This window comes from Zerene cesonia, chromosome 2 (genome assembly GCF_012273895.1).
Source record: "Zerene cesonia ecotype Mississippi chromosome 2, Zerene_cesonia_1.1, whole genome shotgun sequence".
Taxonomy (NCBI): Eukaryota; Metazoa; Arthropoda; class Insecta; order Lepidoptera; family Pieridae; genus Zerene; species Zerene cesonia.
In genome coordinates, this window is record NC_052103.1 from 2,239,599 (window position 1) to 2,256,926 (window position 17,328).

The 17,328-nt window shown below is 32.1% G+C and overlaps 2 protein-coding genes across 4 annotated transcripts in view; both read right to left on the reverse strand.

Annotated features, from left to right (window-relative positions):
- Positions 1 to 1,514: 1,514 nt before the first annotated feature.
- On the reverse strand, positions 1,515 to 16,165 carry LOC119835804 (fructose-bisphosphate aldolase-like). 3 transcript variants are annotated; one of them, XM_038360812.1, is made up of 9 exons: positions 16,010 to 16,165; positions 13,771 to 13,887; positions 12,784 to 12,875; positions 9,986 to 10,160; positions 8,694 to 8,897; positions 8,222 to 8,337; positions 7,966 to 8,065; positions 6,929 to 7,128; positions 1,515 to 2,079 (listed from the first exon to the last, which is right to left on the reverse strand). In XM_038360812.1, exons 2-9 carry the CDS (start codon positions 13,880 to 13,882, stop codon positions 1,984 to 1,986), a joined length of 1,095 nt encoding a protein of 364 aa, XP_038216740.1. In that variant the 5' UTR covers positions 13,883 to 13,887; positions 16,010 to 16,165; the 3' UTR covers positions 1,515 to 1,983. The 3 variants fall into 3 exon arrangements, with proteins under 3 accessions (XP_038216740.1, XP_038216748.1, XP_038216756.1); XM_038360820.1 differs by lacking the exon at positions 16,010 to 16,165 and adding an exon at positions 14,239 to 14,257; XM_038360828.1 differs by lacking the exon at positions 1,515 to 2,079 and adding an exon at positions 5,608 to 5,719.
- Positions 16,166 to 16,952: 787 nt separating this feature from the next.
- LOC119835821 (fructose-bisphosphate aldolase-like) overlaps positions 16,953 to 17,328 on the reverse strand; it is a 7,546-nt gene continuing 7,170 nt past the window's right edge. The window contains exon 8 of the mRNA XM_038360841.1: positions 16,953 to 17,003. Within this exon, the coding sequence (XP_038216769.1) occupies positions 16,953 to 17,003 (51 nt within the window). The remainder of the gene's footprint in view (positions 17,004 to 17,328) is intronic.

The following is a 17,328-nucleotide window of genomic DNA, read 5'->3' on the forward strand; positions in this document are numbered from 1 at the left end:
TTATCGACGTTATTGCAGCGGGATGGATAGTGGAGAATGAGTTTATTCGTACATAATACTCGTAGCTAGCTTGTGTTATATACGAAGGCTGTGGTAGTTACCACTTATAAGGATTTTAATTAATTTTTTTTTATAAGTTTTGTCTGCACTAAGATTAATTTACTTTAAACTAGTATTTACAAACTTTGTATTCAAAGATAATGAGTAAACTTGAAATTAAAACAACTTGATCTTAATCTTCGAAATGTAAATTTGGTGTGCTATAATGTTATGATTTTTAATTAATATGTATAAATAAGTAGGTAGCTACCTAGCTAGTTGTCTAGCTGTCTACGTACCAAATTTCATTGTAATCGGTTCAGTAGTTTTTGCGTGAAAGAGCAACAAACACACACACATCCTCACAAACTTTCGCATTTGTAATATTAGTAGGATGACCAATTATGGGTTGTTTTACCAGCTCCGCAGTTTCACCTCTCAATTTCTTTGTTTCTCATTGGTATAGTAGTTTTATGTCTTTTTACGTCATCGTCGACGGAGGTGCTGGTGGGTCACCAGATAACACGCGATATCTCCGCCCATTATTATTTGTAGGCGTAAAGACGTTTGCAGATCTTACGCCTCTACTATGGATTGCGGTGAAGCAAAGGAGGAGAAAGGATTGCCGAGAGAAACAAAGAAAAGGACTGGGAAGGAAAAGGGAAAGAGGCCTGCAGCGCCAGGGACTTCTAGTGAAATAAATATTATAATCGATATGATTTTGAGATCGTGCATAATAAACAAAATAAGTTCACCTATCCTACTAATATTTTATATTACAAATGCGAAACTTTGTGATGATGGATGGATGTACGACTACATTTAGGTATATATGCTACTCTTTCACGCGAAAACTACTCTACGGATTCTGATGTTACTTGGCAGTGATATCTATATATATAAAATTCTCGTGTCACAGTTTTCGTTGCCATACTCCTCCGAAACGGCTTGACCGATTCCTCTGAAATTTGGTAAGCATATTGGGTAGGTCTGAGAATCGGCCAACATCTATTTTTTATCCCGATATTCCTACGGGATACGGACTTACGCGGGTGAAACCGCGGGGCGCAGCTAGTAATATTATATATATGCTTTTGTACCTGAATAATACATATGCCATACAAATACATAATTTTCCTCAACGCAGATATGGGTTTAACTAACAAATTAAAAACCAATAACATCGTAACAGATTGACTTAGATAATAATTATTAAACAAATAATGGACGACGATACAGTCTCAAATAAATATATATACGATGTTTAAGATGACTGGAAAGTGTGTAAGGGTGAAATAAAAAACTACAAATGATCGAACATTACACTTTACTCTTAATTATCAAAATACCTTTAAAACTAAAATAATATTGTAAATATTTAAATAATTTATACAAATAACCAAGTGTAAACTGTATCGATGGTACAAAACTATTTTTTGTATATTTTTATCAATGTATTAAAAAATTACATTTGCCTATGATTCTTAAATAATTGTGTACATAATAGATAACTATATAGTATATCCGATAATAGATAATGCATTCGAATAATCACAAAATACGAAAGCATCTAAAATGACGCCTAATCTCAACCTAATACATAATGAATTCAAATATCTAATTAACATGACGACAACAACGATACGCGCTTGATGAATAAAATTTAAGGTTACAATTTCGAATTACACTAAAGCGTCACATAGCAAAGTTTTGGCGCGAAATATCTACGCAACGTCACCGTCAGTTTTGACGTTGACATCTCAACTAATGTCATAAACAATGTTGCCATTTAAAAATCGAATGTATTATGCGTTAACATTGCTATACAATACGCTGACGATACCAGGCTTGTATGAATGCGGAGTGCCTCGTTGTGCTTTGGAATCATATCTAAAACAGTTATAGCATCGTCAGCTGTAATCGCGTATGTACTACGCTAATAGTTTAGTACGCGTGGTTAGCTACGAATAGACCAGCCTCAGCTCCCACACCTGTTACGGAGCCGGCGACGTATTTGCCCTGCGATGCTTGACCGTTGGCCTGAAAAAAAAAAATTTAATTTGTGAATTATGTTTCAAGTAATCTAGAAATAGACACGTACAGGTGGTTTTTAGGGAATACCTTTTTACAATATCAGTGTATCAGTTATTTCCATATAGAAAGTAAATCTTATAATATAAAATAAACAAAAAACCTTTTTCTTATTGAAAAGATATGGGCAGTTTAAAAAAATAAATTGCTTTGAACTCTTGCTAAATCTTGTAATTAGACTTCGATATAAGCAGGTTATTGTTAATATACTACGTGAAAAACAATAGCTGCCCGTAGATATAATTATTATGCTAGAGACAGCCGCGTATATTTATAATGGGTAGTTGGGTTATGATAAAATCCGTAATATAAAAATGAATCTTTGTCAGTATGTCATCGTCATTATTATAAAAATTGGTATATATAAGTTTTCCCTATGGATAAGGTTTGTATAGTATGCTCATTGATGCTACTCGACATACTTTATTATAGTTGTTGGAGTAGCAACGCGCATTGGGTTGAGTATAATAGGTAATAAAATAAAAATATGCAGTCTCGTCGGCTGGCATACACTATATATTATGAATCAAGTTATGTTATGACTTGAAAAGCTGACGAAAAGCGCGTATGAAGATTGTTATAAAACGCCTACTCAATACTCAGTAGCAAATAACTAACACATAATGTTTAAGATCAATTCTTTTTCTTTTACAACTGCATCTTAATTTTCCCGCTTAATTTTAAGCAACTTTTTTAAAAAAATTGTCTCATATGCATCCCTATTTTTTGCCACAACACGCGTTCTTTGCTCCTGTACCGTTTCCGAGATAAGATACGAGATATCATTAACTTAAAAGGAATTGATTTATTGCGACTATATTTGTATGGCGCTACGCTGCTGGATCATGGTTTACGTCAAATATTGTTTCATATTACAAATTTTAAAGGGAAATAAAGTTGTCAGTAGGTTATTGTTGGAATCTCGTGGGCGGGAATATATTTAAAATCACGACCAGATAAGCACATCAGTGTCTAATGAGATTTTCGATATTTAATTAAGTTTATAATGTCTTTTATCACATTACAGCTGATTTACAAAATTCCTATAATCCAGCGTCACCATTATTTGAACTTACTTAAGTAATGTAGCTTGCCTTTTAAACGGCTCTTATCCAGAATGTTTACTTGTTAATGCAAGTTTTGCCTCAACTTTTATAAAAGGCGATTAAAAATAGTAAATCGATACAAAAGCCCTCAAAGTGTCCGAAGCAAAACATTGCCTATGCGTTTATTAGGATACGTTCTATCATTACTGCCACGAAATAAGGTACAATTAATGTTATATACAAAGCAGCTCATTCATTTTTTTCGACCTTATAGTAATGTACTGATCTGTTAATAGCTCGGTTGTGACTTGTTTATATGGCGTCAATGCCTAAATACAAAAAAAAAAAGATTATGGACTAGAAAAATTCGAGTATACATTATATCTATAGGTATGTGTTAATGAGGCATACATACAAAAAAAATCTTTTAGATAAATCAAATAAGAATGAAGGGTGTAGCTACTTTTCAAATTCACGTTTCCAAGGTCTCAATCGGTACAGGAAACTTGTTGCAGTATGTTTAAAAGTGGAGAAATTATTTACTTCTATTCATGTATACATTTTATTACGATGTCCCAGAAAACCGTCTCAAAGATCATGATTCCGATTCAACTAGAACAAGGCTCTAAACTATGTGATCCAACAAAGAACAGGTTTGACTTGGCGCCCTAATGTCAAAACAAAGGTGTACATACAAAACAATTAATAATCTACGCTAAGGAATTACGTTTGTACTAAAATATGAATAAGAGTAGTAAAACTACAACTATTTATAACAAAAAACCGCCCTCAAATATTCGAAAAGAACACGGGAGGCAGCATCTTTCAAATAAAAAAAGTATCATCAAAGTCGATTTGGTCGGTCGAAAGTTTCTCTTTGTCTTTCTCGCTTGTGACTTGTGATTGTGTTGACGCAATCATATAATATACAAAGGTATTGCGAATAAATCGTTTTTTCGTTGTTCATTATCAATATTCAAGTCGAACCTACTCTTAGGTTAATCACATATTATATTAAGTTATAAACACGTATGTTTAAGATAACAAAAACTTTATCATCTACATTCTAGGCAAAAAAAGATGTTTGTTTAATTAAAACAATTGACTAAATAAGTCCTTATATTTCATTATGTAAATGGTAACATTAATAAGAGATCTATGTTAATTTAATTCAACTAAAAATAATATTTCAGGATTTTTTCTAGACATCTAGAGGACTAACTGGTTTAAACCCGATGTTGCCATTGTCCGACTATGCTAAGTGTAATCGTTATAATGTTAGTTTTGTGCAAAAATATTTTACTGGTATGGTTACATTTCTTAAAAAAAAAAAAAACAATTGAAAACAGTATGGGGACATTTATGTACATTTATGAATGGGGATAAATAGTTTACGTGTATATTACTTCTACAACAAAATGTAAGTAATGAAAACATACATATTACTTATAAGATAAATATATAAAAGTTAATCTACATTATACTTCTAGCATACAAGAATACAAGAATGGCAAAAAAACAACGGTATGGTAAAATTCTTTATTAATACACAGCGAGCGTTACATAAATGGTTAGTGCGACATAGCTACAACTAGAGTAGTACTTTAGCAAGCAAACTATGTATATATTATAGAGCTCTATGGTCTACAAGCATTGATATAAAAAACCCAAGACTAAACGTCCTTATAACACGATCGCAACGTTAATTTCGAATAGACACACTTGATAAAAACAACCTTAAGTGCTTTGCGTAAGGTTGAATTTTAAAAACTATAATTAAAGCATATAGTGCACTCTTACGCACACTCAATAAAAACAACTCTAAGTACTTCGCGTAAGGTTGAATTCAAAATATATATGCTTTAAGTATTATCATTTTGTAGGTGAGTGTTTAGCGATACTTTCTTTTTACTTTTGTAAGAGACTGGGGGCTTTTTGGGTTTTTTATGTCAATGTCTACAGGCTAAATAGAAATGACCATAGATTCACAGTTTTGTAATAAATAATTGTTTTTTTTTTCGTACTATAAATTTTGGTATTCAATGGCATTGAATTGTGAATCTATCGTTAATATTAGGAATGTATGAAGTTACGTATTGGAGATCGTAAATTTTTTCATCACTTATTTGTATGGTTTTTATTTAATTTGTTAAATGTAATTATTATATGTCAACTTAGATAAATGCATAATATTTTATATGAAAAATCATACTATATCATACTTTAAATAATAAATATTGATTATTTTTTAGGGTACTTTGACTTAGTATATATTAACTCGTGATCGAAAAATAAAAACAGAATAAAGAATACAACGTAAACAATAGAAAAAAAATGCATGCATAAAATTCCAGAACAAATAATTCATTATAAACTTAACACGTCCTTAATCGTATAATTGATATGTTTAAAACGATATAACATTTTGAGCAAAAAAAAAAAAAAACTTAATAAGCGTGCGATTTGACAAAGTTCGATTTGGATGCGGCTAAGGAAGGAATCGAACCGGCGACATATTGCCCTCTAACAGCCAATCCATTGGCCTTTTGTATTGTATATGGCAACATTTTTTATGTTGTTTTTTTTTTGTGGCAACACAGATGTTTCGGAGGCAGGCCGAAGATGTCGGTGCAAGGTAGGATGGGCGTGAGAAAAAAGTTAATAATTAATAACACGTACAAGCATAGACAACACAATGATTTGTTAAATATTAACTAAATATCTAATACTAGGCTTATCTAGAAATTTAAAAATCTAGATCAATGCAAATCTAGAAATTTTGCAACTTAGCGTCTAACTTACTTGTTAAAATGTAGTTAAAAACATATAATACTAAATTAATTTATTATAACAAGTGCTACAATTAAATTGCTGGATAAGCCTTTATGTATAAAATTAAATACCTTATTCTACTTTACACATGCAACATTCTTAAAACAGAAAATATTAGCAATTCAATTCAATAAAAAGCATTCAGATAAAGACAAAGTAGTAATAGTAGGAATTATTTTAACAGCTCATTCCGAAAATTCAAGACATTAAAGACACAGTTTAATGTTAAATGTTAAAATGTTAGGTAAGTAATAATTGGATGTGTAGTATATACTGGTAATAATAAAAATAATTACCTATATTTTTTACTTTATTTTTTTTTCTATATGTATAAAAGTATTTATGGTCCGTTTGAAATTATTTCGAACTGTATAGAAACTTTTCAAATATTTCAATTCAGACTCGTTCATCCATTCCACCATTAATGTTATATATACATAGTTATAGCCAAATATCGTAGCAATTACCTAGGTAATAGCAAGTCAAGTCAGTCAACCCTCTCATCAGTCAAAACCACATCATCCCTCATATCACCTATACATGGTGTCCCGCTGATGCTGATACGCTGATTACGTAAAAAATACTCATAAAATCCCAAACACGGTTTTTTATTACATAAATTCTTAGAATTCTACGTGGTACACATAACTGGCCATCCACCCACCCACCTTTGCATGATTCTAGGAATATAAACCCTGAACTTAAAAAAAACAATACAAAAAAAATTCGTGCGTCGTTTTGTAACGTATATTTACGAAATCAACGTACGCAAAACAACACGATCCTTCGAGCACACAACACCACCGGCGAGACACCCTGTATAAAGGCGATACAATCACCCCGTATAAATGAAACGAAATTCTTTATTGCTTATAGAAAAAAAAAAAAGAAAAGACGCTTATGACGAGGTGAGCACATACCTTGGCACGCTTCAAGAGCTCCTGCTGGCCGGCGACCACGTTCTCCGGCTTGCCCGCCCACGCGCGCAGCACGGACGCCTGCAGCGCGCGCCCGTAGCTGAACGTGAGCGCCCACGGCCGCTTCAGCTCCACCGTGTTGATGGCGTTCAGGTTCACCGACGCCTCCTCCTCCGACTGACCGCCCGACAGGAACGTCACCCCTGCAATTACGAACACACTTCATTTGCATGACACGTTTTATAAGGTACTAGCTGCGCCCCGCGGTTTCACCCGCGTAAGTCCGTATCCCGTAGGAATATCGGGATAAAACGTTGCCTACATGTTATTCCAGTTGTCCAGCTGTCTACGTACCAAATTTCGTTGCAATCGGTTCAGTAGTTTTGCCGTGAAAGAGCAACAAACATACACACATCCTTACAAACTTTCGCATTTATAATATTAGTAGGATAGTAGGAAGTAGGATTGTGTTCGCATACGGAATCTGTAGATTTTAAGTTTCGAGGTTTAAACTGCAATACAATATGCGCTTATTGCTACTACGTGTGTTCAAATCTGAGTTAAAAATGAAAAACTAAAAATACTATACTAAATAGTATTTTCTTATGTTTTAACCAATCTTTTTTTCATTTATTTAATAAATAAATGTCTTCGTCTTTATATATTCCTTCATATCATTATATTTAAGATTGGTCATTTTAGAAGGATCTTCGTGAGATTTTTAAAACAAATCGTTCTATTTCTACGAATTCCACTTAAATGTGACAATGTATATACATCTAGCGGTCCGCCCCGGCTTCGCCTGTGATACATGTATAGCCTATAGCCTTCCTCAATAAATGGGCCATTTAACAATGAAAGAATTTTTCAAATCTGACGAGTAGTTCCTGAGATTAGTGCGTTCAAATAAACAAACTGCTTTATATAGATAGTAAGTAGATTAGGTGAAATACGGTGAAACATTTTTATTTAGCAAATTAAAAGCAGTTTTACAATATTATTATTCGTTCATACTAGGACCACATAAATCTTAGTCTCACCGGGAACAGCTGCGGGCACGGTCCTGAGCAAAGCGGTGACGGTGGCACGTCCGATGTCCATGGGGGTGTACTGCTTCTTGCAGCTCTGGCCGGCTGTCACCTGAAATACAATGAAGCTCATTGTGTAATTTTTTTTTTGTGAAAAAAAAAGTATCAAATAAATTAAAAAAAAACATTTATAGGCATAAAAGTAGTAGTTTAATTCATGGTCTGAATATTCTTTGTTTATGTTTCAGTGAAATAATATAAACTGTACCATGTTGGGTTTGAGAAGAGTTCCCTCGAGGTACACGTGGTGGTCGCTGAGCGCCTTGTACACGGCGGCCAACACCTGCTCGGTCACCTTCTGTGCGCGGTCCAAGTCATGTTCGCCTGGTAACATTATATTTAAATAAACAACTTTGTTCACCATTATTAAAAAAGAATCAAATTGAGAAAAGATAAACAATTAACCCTTAAAAAAATCGTTTGGTTCTAAAAAATTTTATAACTCAACAAGCTGTTCGCCCCGGCATTACTCGTGTTACATATATAGAGTATGTCACTCGGTACTATTAGTTTAGATTCTATACAAAATTATATTATAAAGAATTTCAATGCTATTAAACTAAAAATTAGATTCTATACACACTTCAAATGCGTGTATATGTGTAATACACATTCGCATATATGTGAACGTTTGTGTTTGTATGTGTGTGTGTGTGTGTGTGTGTGTGTGTATGGCTTACCATCAGGCAGCACTTCGGGCTCAACAATGGGCACGATGCGCTGGCTCTGGCAGATGGACGCGTAGCGCGCGAGCACGTTCGCGTTCTCCATGATCGCCTGGTACGAGGGCGTGTTGCGCGCTATCTTGAGCACGCAGCGCCACTTGGCGAAGTGGCAGCCGTCCTTCTTGTACTGGGCGCAGCGTTGGGCGAGGTCGTCGAGACCTGGAATGGACACGCCACTGAGTTTAGAGAAAATAACGAACAATATGGGCGGAACAAAAGTAAGTAAGACGTAATCATAGTTAAGTACTTGAAGAATAATCGAGACTTGATAGTTTATAACCTAATGTTTCCTACTTTTGGTACAAATAAAAAATATCTTGGAGAGAAATTCAGTTATTTATTTTTTATTAAATCACACATTACGAACATTTTAAAAATGCTTCAATAAAAATGGTTCACTTATACGGAGGGCGTGTACGATGTGAAATATTGATTTTATCGGCAACGATGATCTAAAAATCGATAGATAGGTAAAGACCAAAATGTTATTTGCCTTTGAATGAGTCATCCACTGCTGGATACACACGACAAATTTCCGTAACATGCTTCAGAAAAATATACAAAATCATTGTCAGAGTTTCAAGTGTTTACAACGTATTATCAATTCCAAGATCAAGCGACGAGCCCCTAAAGATAAATAAAGTCCCGATAACATGTCGAATCGAATGACCTTTGTTATAAAACACTGAACTTTAGTCAATGTACTGGCGACTGATTAACATTGTACCTATTCTATTGTATATGTGGCAATATTTTGTGGTGGAAGTCATATTATTATTAATGTATTGCAAGTTGTATGATGCAATGTAATACATACAAACCAGGCCTACTCGTTTTTGTATGGTTTAAACTGGATAACGAGTGAGGAAATTAGAAAGTCGATGTAAATTTGTATTGCATATTAGGATACTGAGACTAACAGTGTTATTCCAAATGTAAACTTACAATACATTTCCACTGCTAAAGCATCAAAATATGAAAAAGACTCTTAATTGTTTTTTTTTTGAGAACGGTGAAAAAAAAATATTAAGAGACAAATTTTTGAATACTAGAAAAAATTTGATCACAAGGCGGGATCCGAACCCGCGTCTTTTTGCCAAACCATAGCAACGCCTAGCCTCTCGGCCACCCGTGTTCCAGCCTCATCAATCGAATATCTTCTACCTAAGTTTCTAACCAACTAAGGGACCATCTATAGCCATGTACAGTGTTAAAATTTGAAATATTTATATGGTTTTCACTCTTACCCTGGGTGGTGCATTCATCTTCAGATCCGAAAAGTGGTACAACACCCTTGTCGACCTTGATTCCGGGGATGATGCCGCGTTTCTCCAACAGCTGGACGAGGGGTGTTCCATCATCAGCCTTCTGGTAGAGCGTCTCGTGGAAGAGGATCACACCAGAGATGTTTTCGGAGAGGGCCTGAGCGAATAAGGTACTTTTAGGTATTTGGTAGACAATATGTTGTCGTATAAAAAGGGCGTACTTATACGTGCCATCCTCATAGTATCCTCGATTACACAAAAGGATGTTAATAATAATTTTATTAAGTATTCAGAAATCACCTTTTTCGTTTTTACATGACCTAAACTGATGGTAAGGTTAAGCAACAGCTTAAAAATCTTTTGGTCCTTCGAACTTAACAATCATAGGAAGAATAAAAACGGTTGGTATACTTGTAAATTCCTATATATATTTATTGTTTTCTTTACTCATGTATAGCTTTAAAACTTTCTAACTACTAACTGTTTTATTATTAGGAGTAACTGTTTTATTACACACACTTATCTCCGAGTAACGAATGACATTGGAGGCGGTCAAAACAATTGCTGTTATAGCAACTGGGGCGTTTTCGTCCAATTATAGTTATAGATAGAGTACGAAAGAATTTAAATAATTTGCACTATGTTCTTTCACTAAATATTATAAGACTAAAGATTGTACATCTTAAATTACCTTAGTAAGTAAAAAAAATTGTTTTCCCATCTATTTTGGACCACAAATGTGTACTTAAAATAAAAATAAAAAATATGAAAAAGGTCATAATTTTTTTGAACAGGGCAATGCAAATCGAGACTTATATTCCACCATCTATCATTCGTCATTTTTATATATAATCTAATAAAATTGTTTACTCTGTGTTCCTTATCTTCAAAATAATAATAAGCCGTATGCATTTGTAGATACATGGCATTAGAATGAATCATAATGAGTTTGCAGAAACATTCACCTACGTGGCAAAATATACGAAGTGAACGAATGAATGTGTTATTTAGTTAATTATGATATGGCAATTTCTTTTAAGTTTAATTATATAATCGGTTATCTTACAATGCATTGTTTTATAAACTTCAGCTGATGTATCAATTATCATTTTATAAACAATACCTAAAATAAACTACAAGACACAAAAATATATGCGACGCCTTTTATAACCTACGAATTGAAACATAATTAAATGAGATTCATACTTGCATATTAAATACATATATCGTAGATGGCGGAATTAACCAAATATATAACAAGCTGTAATGTAAGAAAAAACAACGCGCAAATAAGTCTTTAAAGTATAAACCAAACAGAATTAGTGAATCTATATAATTAATATAAGTAGCCTCAATCATTTAAATTAATATAGTCAACATGGAACAGGTTTTTTTTCGCAATATACATAAAAAATATACTTTTATGATTACTACAAATATAAACTCATACCAATAATATGAAAAACCCGCGAATCTAATTTAGAAATACACTATGTTAACGAATCGTTTCGACATCTATTTCTATTATTGCTCATTTGATTTGTATGACGCGACTAATAACGTGGTTTTTGTCATGTCCGCCAGAGTGAGTGAATAATTTAACCTATATAAAACGCAAAGGTGACTGACTGACTGTTCTCCAACACGCAGCCCAAACTTATGGATCGATCGGGCTGAAATATGACATTCAGATAGGCGCTATGAAGCATCCGCTAAGAAAGGATTTTTATAAACTCCATCTCCAATGAGAGAAATTATGAAAATTTATTTTGACCAGGCTGGCGCAGCAGCGGGCAACAGCTACTGTCTGGGTATAATTTAATTCAATCGGTACTTCTATATTTCGTGCAAAATTTGTCATTCCATCTCCAAGTGTACGTTCTCCTCTCTCGACAAGGAAAGACCACCTTTAATGAATTTAAATTTTTTTCTAATAATACAGCTAACAAGCAAAGACCGGTTGTGCCTGCCTAGAATATTAAATTGTAAATAAGTTCTTAGTATTCATTACCAAAATGGAAATCTATTAATCGTATACAAGGCGAGAAAACAAATAGCTTCGAAACCGTACAAATCTTCAATATTAAAATATCAATAAGATATACATATCTGATATTATGCTCTCATTGATAAACGTCACTATTAATAAAACACAATGCGCATTATTTTAAAATATCATCATTACGTTACAGGTGGAATTATTTGGCGCCCATCACAGACGCCACATACGTCATCCAATCAGCGAAAGCTTACACATGTCTTATTTCCGTGCCAATCAAACAATTAAAACACGTAATATGTATTATTGCATATCCTTATTTTGTAAGAGCCTATCCTATCGATTGTATGTAAAATGAAAGCGTTTGTTAATAATACTGAGCGTGATTAAAAACACAAGGACAGATAAGAAAATCACCAGCTGACTATGTTCTGCTGCGTTATATTCCCTTGGTTAACCAGAACCTAGCTTCACAATAATCATATAATTGTATGCTGATATTACAATACTTTACTAACCGATTTTACTACGCTAATTGTTAAGTACCAACAGTGTCATTTGCCAATCTTATATTATGTTATTTGCTTAACTGGAGCTTACTTCGCCATCTTCTTATCCTGTAATTACTAAATTTAAATTTTAATACATCCCATTTTATAAATCCTTCTCCATTAGCCTCCTCTATATTTCGTCCATTCCATTTGATGAGACAGTTAGACAGTCAATGTCCTTCTTTTAAGAAAGAAAGAAAGAAAGAGATAAATAAAAAAAAACAACTTACTGGGTCAGAGCTGAACAGCAGCTGACGGTATTTGCGGCGGTTCTCCTCGGTGTTCTCAACTCCGATGTCCTGGAGACGCTTGCCCATGGTACCTGAGATAAATAATATCTTTTTATATATTATAAAATTCTCATGTCGCAGTGTTGGTTCCTAATTGCTTATTTCCCGGAACCGGCATGACTGATTTTTATAAATGAGTATATTTGATAGGTCTGACAATAGGTTGTAAACAGCTTCTTTTGCTTTTCTATGACTGATTGCCTTTTCTTAAAAGATATGGTGAACTTTATAATAAAAATAAATTATAATCAGTGTGTTTTGGTCTCATTACAAAAAAAAAAAAATTTAAATGCACTACAAAATTTTTAAAGGAAACCTGCACATTAATATTATAAGATACACAAATTTAAGTTAAAAAATAAACGTTATAATATATATGTCGCATTTCTTTGATGTAAAACATCATAAAAATAAGTGCTGCTCAAGATAATTATTACAATAAAATAGCAGATAACAGTATCCAAAGTAATAAAATAGAAATATTATCAGTATATATATACATAAATATATGTTTAAGACGAAATCATTTTCTACTTTTAATTATATACTAATAAATATTTGAGTATTTAATTGATTTATGTATAAAGTGATACAATAAGAGAGAATTTACCCTATTAATTAGTTACCTTACACCACATTTGTGCAAATCAAAAATCTTGAAGTAAACTGTTTAGAATAAAAAGCAGAGTTTTAAACAGAATTTCAAATGAATAATTGGAGATACTTAACAGAGATACAGGTTAAAAAGAAAACATCGTACATCAACATTAAGTTCCTCTTTTTATATAAATAGAGGGAAGGTAAAATACTGAGGAATGTTATTCCTAAAGTGAATGGATATTAGAAGTAGTTTTATATAATTTGTAAAAATATTTTTTTAAATAAAGAGGAATTAAATAATTTGTAAGGGTCTATTACACCACTTACCAGTTGACTCATCAGCAGCGAGGATACCCTTGCCAGGTGCGACAATGGCTTGGGCAATCTTTTTGAGCTCTTCCTGAATCTCAGGGGTGGGGTATTGGAAGTAGGTGCTCATGGTTGCTATAAAATTTCAAATTAAATACAATTAAATATAAAATATATCAAAAGTCAATAGTTAATTTCGTTAGCAACTATCCTAATGAACTTTAATCTTCCATTATCAATAATTACTTTTAACTACCAAATTTTAATGGCGCCATCTGACACGCACTAGCTTACAAAAAAAGTAAGAGACAAATATAAAAAAAAAAAACACAATAGAATCAATAAATTCCTCCCATTTCTTGAATCAGTTGAAAAAATGAATAATATAATTTTGGTTTAAGCCTGTTTTTATAACAAAAACCATATTATACAGGATCTTCAATATTTACATCACATGCCCCATATGTAAATGATAAGATTACTTACTAATTATGAAATTTATTAAGAGCTTCAGACACTACTGTTCAACCCAGAAACAGCCGAAATAATGACTGTTTTTTTGGTCATATCACAAAGATATTTCATATAATGTTTTTCAAATCTTTATCTCACATTAACAACAATCTATTTTTGTATAATTTAATGACATTGACGTCATAGAAGGTGTGTTTTATCATTAACATAATGAATGATAAAATATTCAGTTTTGACACACCTCCCATATTATATGATAAACAGGTTTATTATCATTAGCTTGGACTTTGGAAGTGCTTCAAATGTTTTTTTTAGAATAATAGTAAGATTAATTTTATGAACTAAATATTTAATTTCAAGGGCTAATCATATGAATCTTAACTGAAATATAATGTTTGGTGTTCAGTATAATGTAGCATTGGGGTGATAAGTATAGCTTTTCTATCTAGTACATAACACAGCTCAGTTTTTATGGGTAAAAATAACATGCTCGAGGTGAATCAAAAAGCTTGAATATGGTACCTGTGTGGTCTTCTAGAGATATGGTATCATGGTCTTAAAGAGTTATAAGTAAAACAATCTAGTAATAGTCACATTTTCCCTAATTTTCATTAACTTGTCTATTCTTTACTATGGGATACCCATATCGAGCGAATGAAACTGCACACTATATAAAGATCTTTTTGTTATATCATATTGTGTTAAATCAAGTGCGAAATAAAATGATTTTGGTTTTCTGAAGCTAGTTAAAAAATGGGCTTTGCAATTTCGGCCTACCTTTGGTACCAAAACCGGGCATCCATCCTGATTCCGGTGGACCTTTCTTGCCTTTACCCTTTTTAGGAGCCATTTTAATTTATTTAATAATGCACGATATTATTTAAGTATTTAAATATAAATTTATATAAAAAAAATAAAAGGAAAGATACTCGACATTGCTTTATAAACTCACCAAATACAAATTATCTTGATAGGTTGTCAAATTGCTAATTAGTAACTAGATGATAACTTTTTATTTTTAAGATTCGAAATGAGTTTCTTGAATAAGATACTTGAAACTTTTTAGATTTACGACACTGACGTTCAACATGCATAATATTTGTAGTGATGTGGTAGTTTAAATGTAATGCATCGATTTTTTTTTATGATCATATGTCCTAATTTTTTGTTATATGTACAATAAGGAGAACTTTCATACATGACGTGGAAAAACGCGAATAATTGAAGATTTTGAATCGCCAGGGTGACCGTGACCTTCAAAGGTCACAGAAAGTAAAACATCAACAACATTAGGATACGAATCGTTATAGTCATACAAATACTTTTGTTAAAAATATTTGGAACAGTACCAAGTTATAGTACGCATACTTAATTTAGATATTTAATGCAACTTATCTTTTAGAGGTTAAGTACAATTATTAAATGTAAATTAATGATATATTTGTCCATATACAAATAATATAAAGACAATAAGTATAACACAATGGTAAAGATTTGTCAAACATTAATTAATAATCAACAGTCTAAGTTTAAAATATAAACTACAATAAATTAATATAAAACTACACTTTTATACTACAATATATATTAGAAACACTCCTTTTACTATAATGTTAGTGTACAAATTTATTAAATTACATTATTTGATAATCTTTGTATTACATCACTATTTGGGAACTCACAATTTAATCGTGTATACTTCAATATTTTAATAATCTCTGGAAATTTATACATCAGTGACAAACGAGACTATCGTTAAAAATTATAGTAAAAACATACTCACATTTTTTGCTTTTATGTTCTTCGGCTCTAGATATTTAATACACTGTTCAAGCGCTGCTGCTCAACTGTCAAAATTGCGACTTGAGGATAGGACACGAAGAAAGGTCATTTGAAGGTCTGATATTACCGTAAGCTATGACACATTCATTGATATTTTTGCAGCGCCATCTGCACGAAATTTAACACATCAAAATCAAAGTGTCAGTTAATTTTTCACTAAAAATTAATGTAATACCAAAGATATTTCATAGATGGCGCGAATATCATAATGGTTTCTTCCGCAATAGGACTACAGATAACATATTAATGCTATACTAATATGACGTAATTTATCAAAATAAGCGTTAGTGCTTTCGTCTTCTATTCGTCACAGACTCGTATGTCCACATTTTATTATTACAATGGTCACAGAGTCATACACTGCGTAATTATGATGTAAGTAGAAGTTAGAACCACAGATAACATAATACTATACTGTACAACTATGATCGTGACTAGAAGTATTATTATGTCAAGTAGTAGGTATACTTATTTTTTTATTAATAGTTAGAGTCATCAATTCATTTAGACAATTTCGGCATTATATATTTAGCTATTATACAGCTTATGTCACTTAATATAGGCAATAAAAATTTTGTAGGTGGGTATGAAAATACTATTTATATTCTATTGATGTTTAGATTATTTTTATACTATATCTACAAACTTTCGCTACTGAAGTATAATCGAATTATATCTTGACAATCAGTATGAAGACAATGAAAAGGTTTAATAATTTTAAAAATCATTTATTTATTATGATATTTAAATTAAATAAAATTTTAAGAGAAGTCTACATAAAATAAATCTTATACAATTTATTATATGAGTAACGTAGATGCGTGAAATATGCTCTTATTACACAATGATTTAAGTATTTATCGAATAAATAAATTACGGAACAGCTAAACAATAGAACCAGGTACATATTTTCCAAGAGAAGCCAGACCATTTGCCTAGTTTTCGTCATAAGAAGATAATCGAAGCGACACCATCGTTGAAACAGAACATGAAAAAAAAAGAAAATTATAACATTCGTGAATTATTTTCTTAACCCTTGGCATGCCTGGTGGGCATAAGTTACACTGTATGCCTGGTGGGTCTCTCAGACCCCGATTTCGAAATATCATTTTTTTCAATAAATTTTATTATGTTAGGTGATTTAATGATTCAAGACGCATGTTTAAAGGGCAAAAAAAGAGGTAATAAAAAAATCATATTAGAAATTAATCAACTTTATTAAAATATTTGAAATTAAATTTTAACTCAAATTTTTAAGCA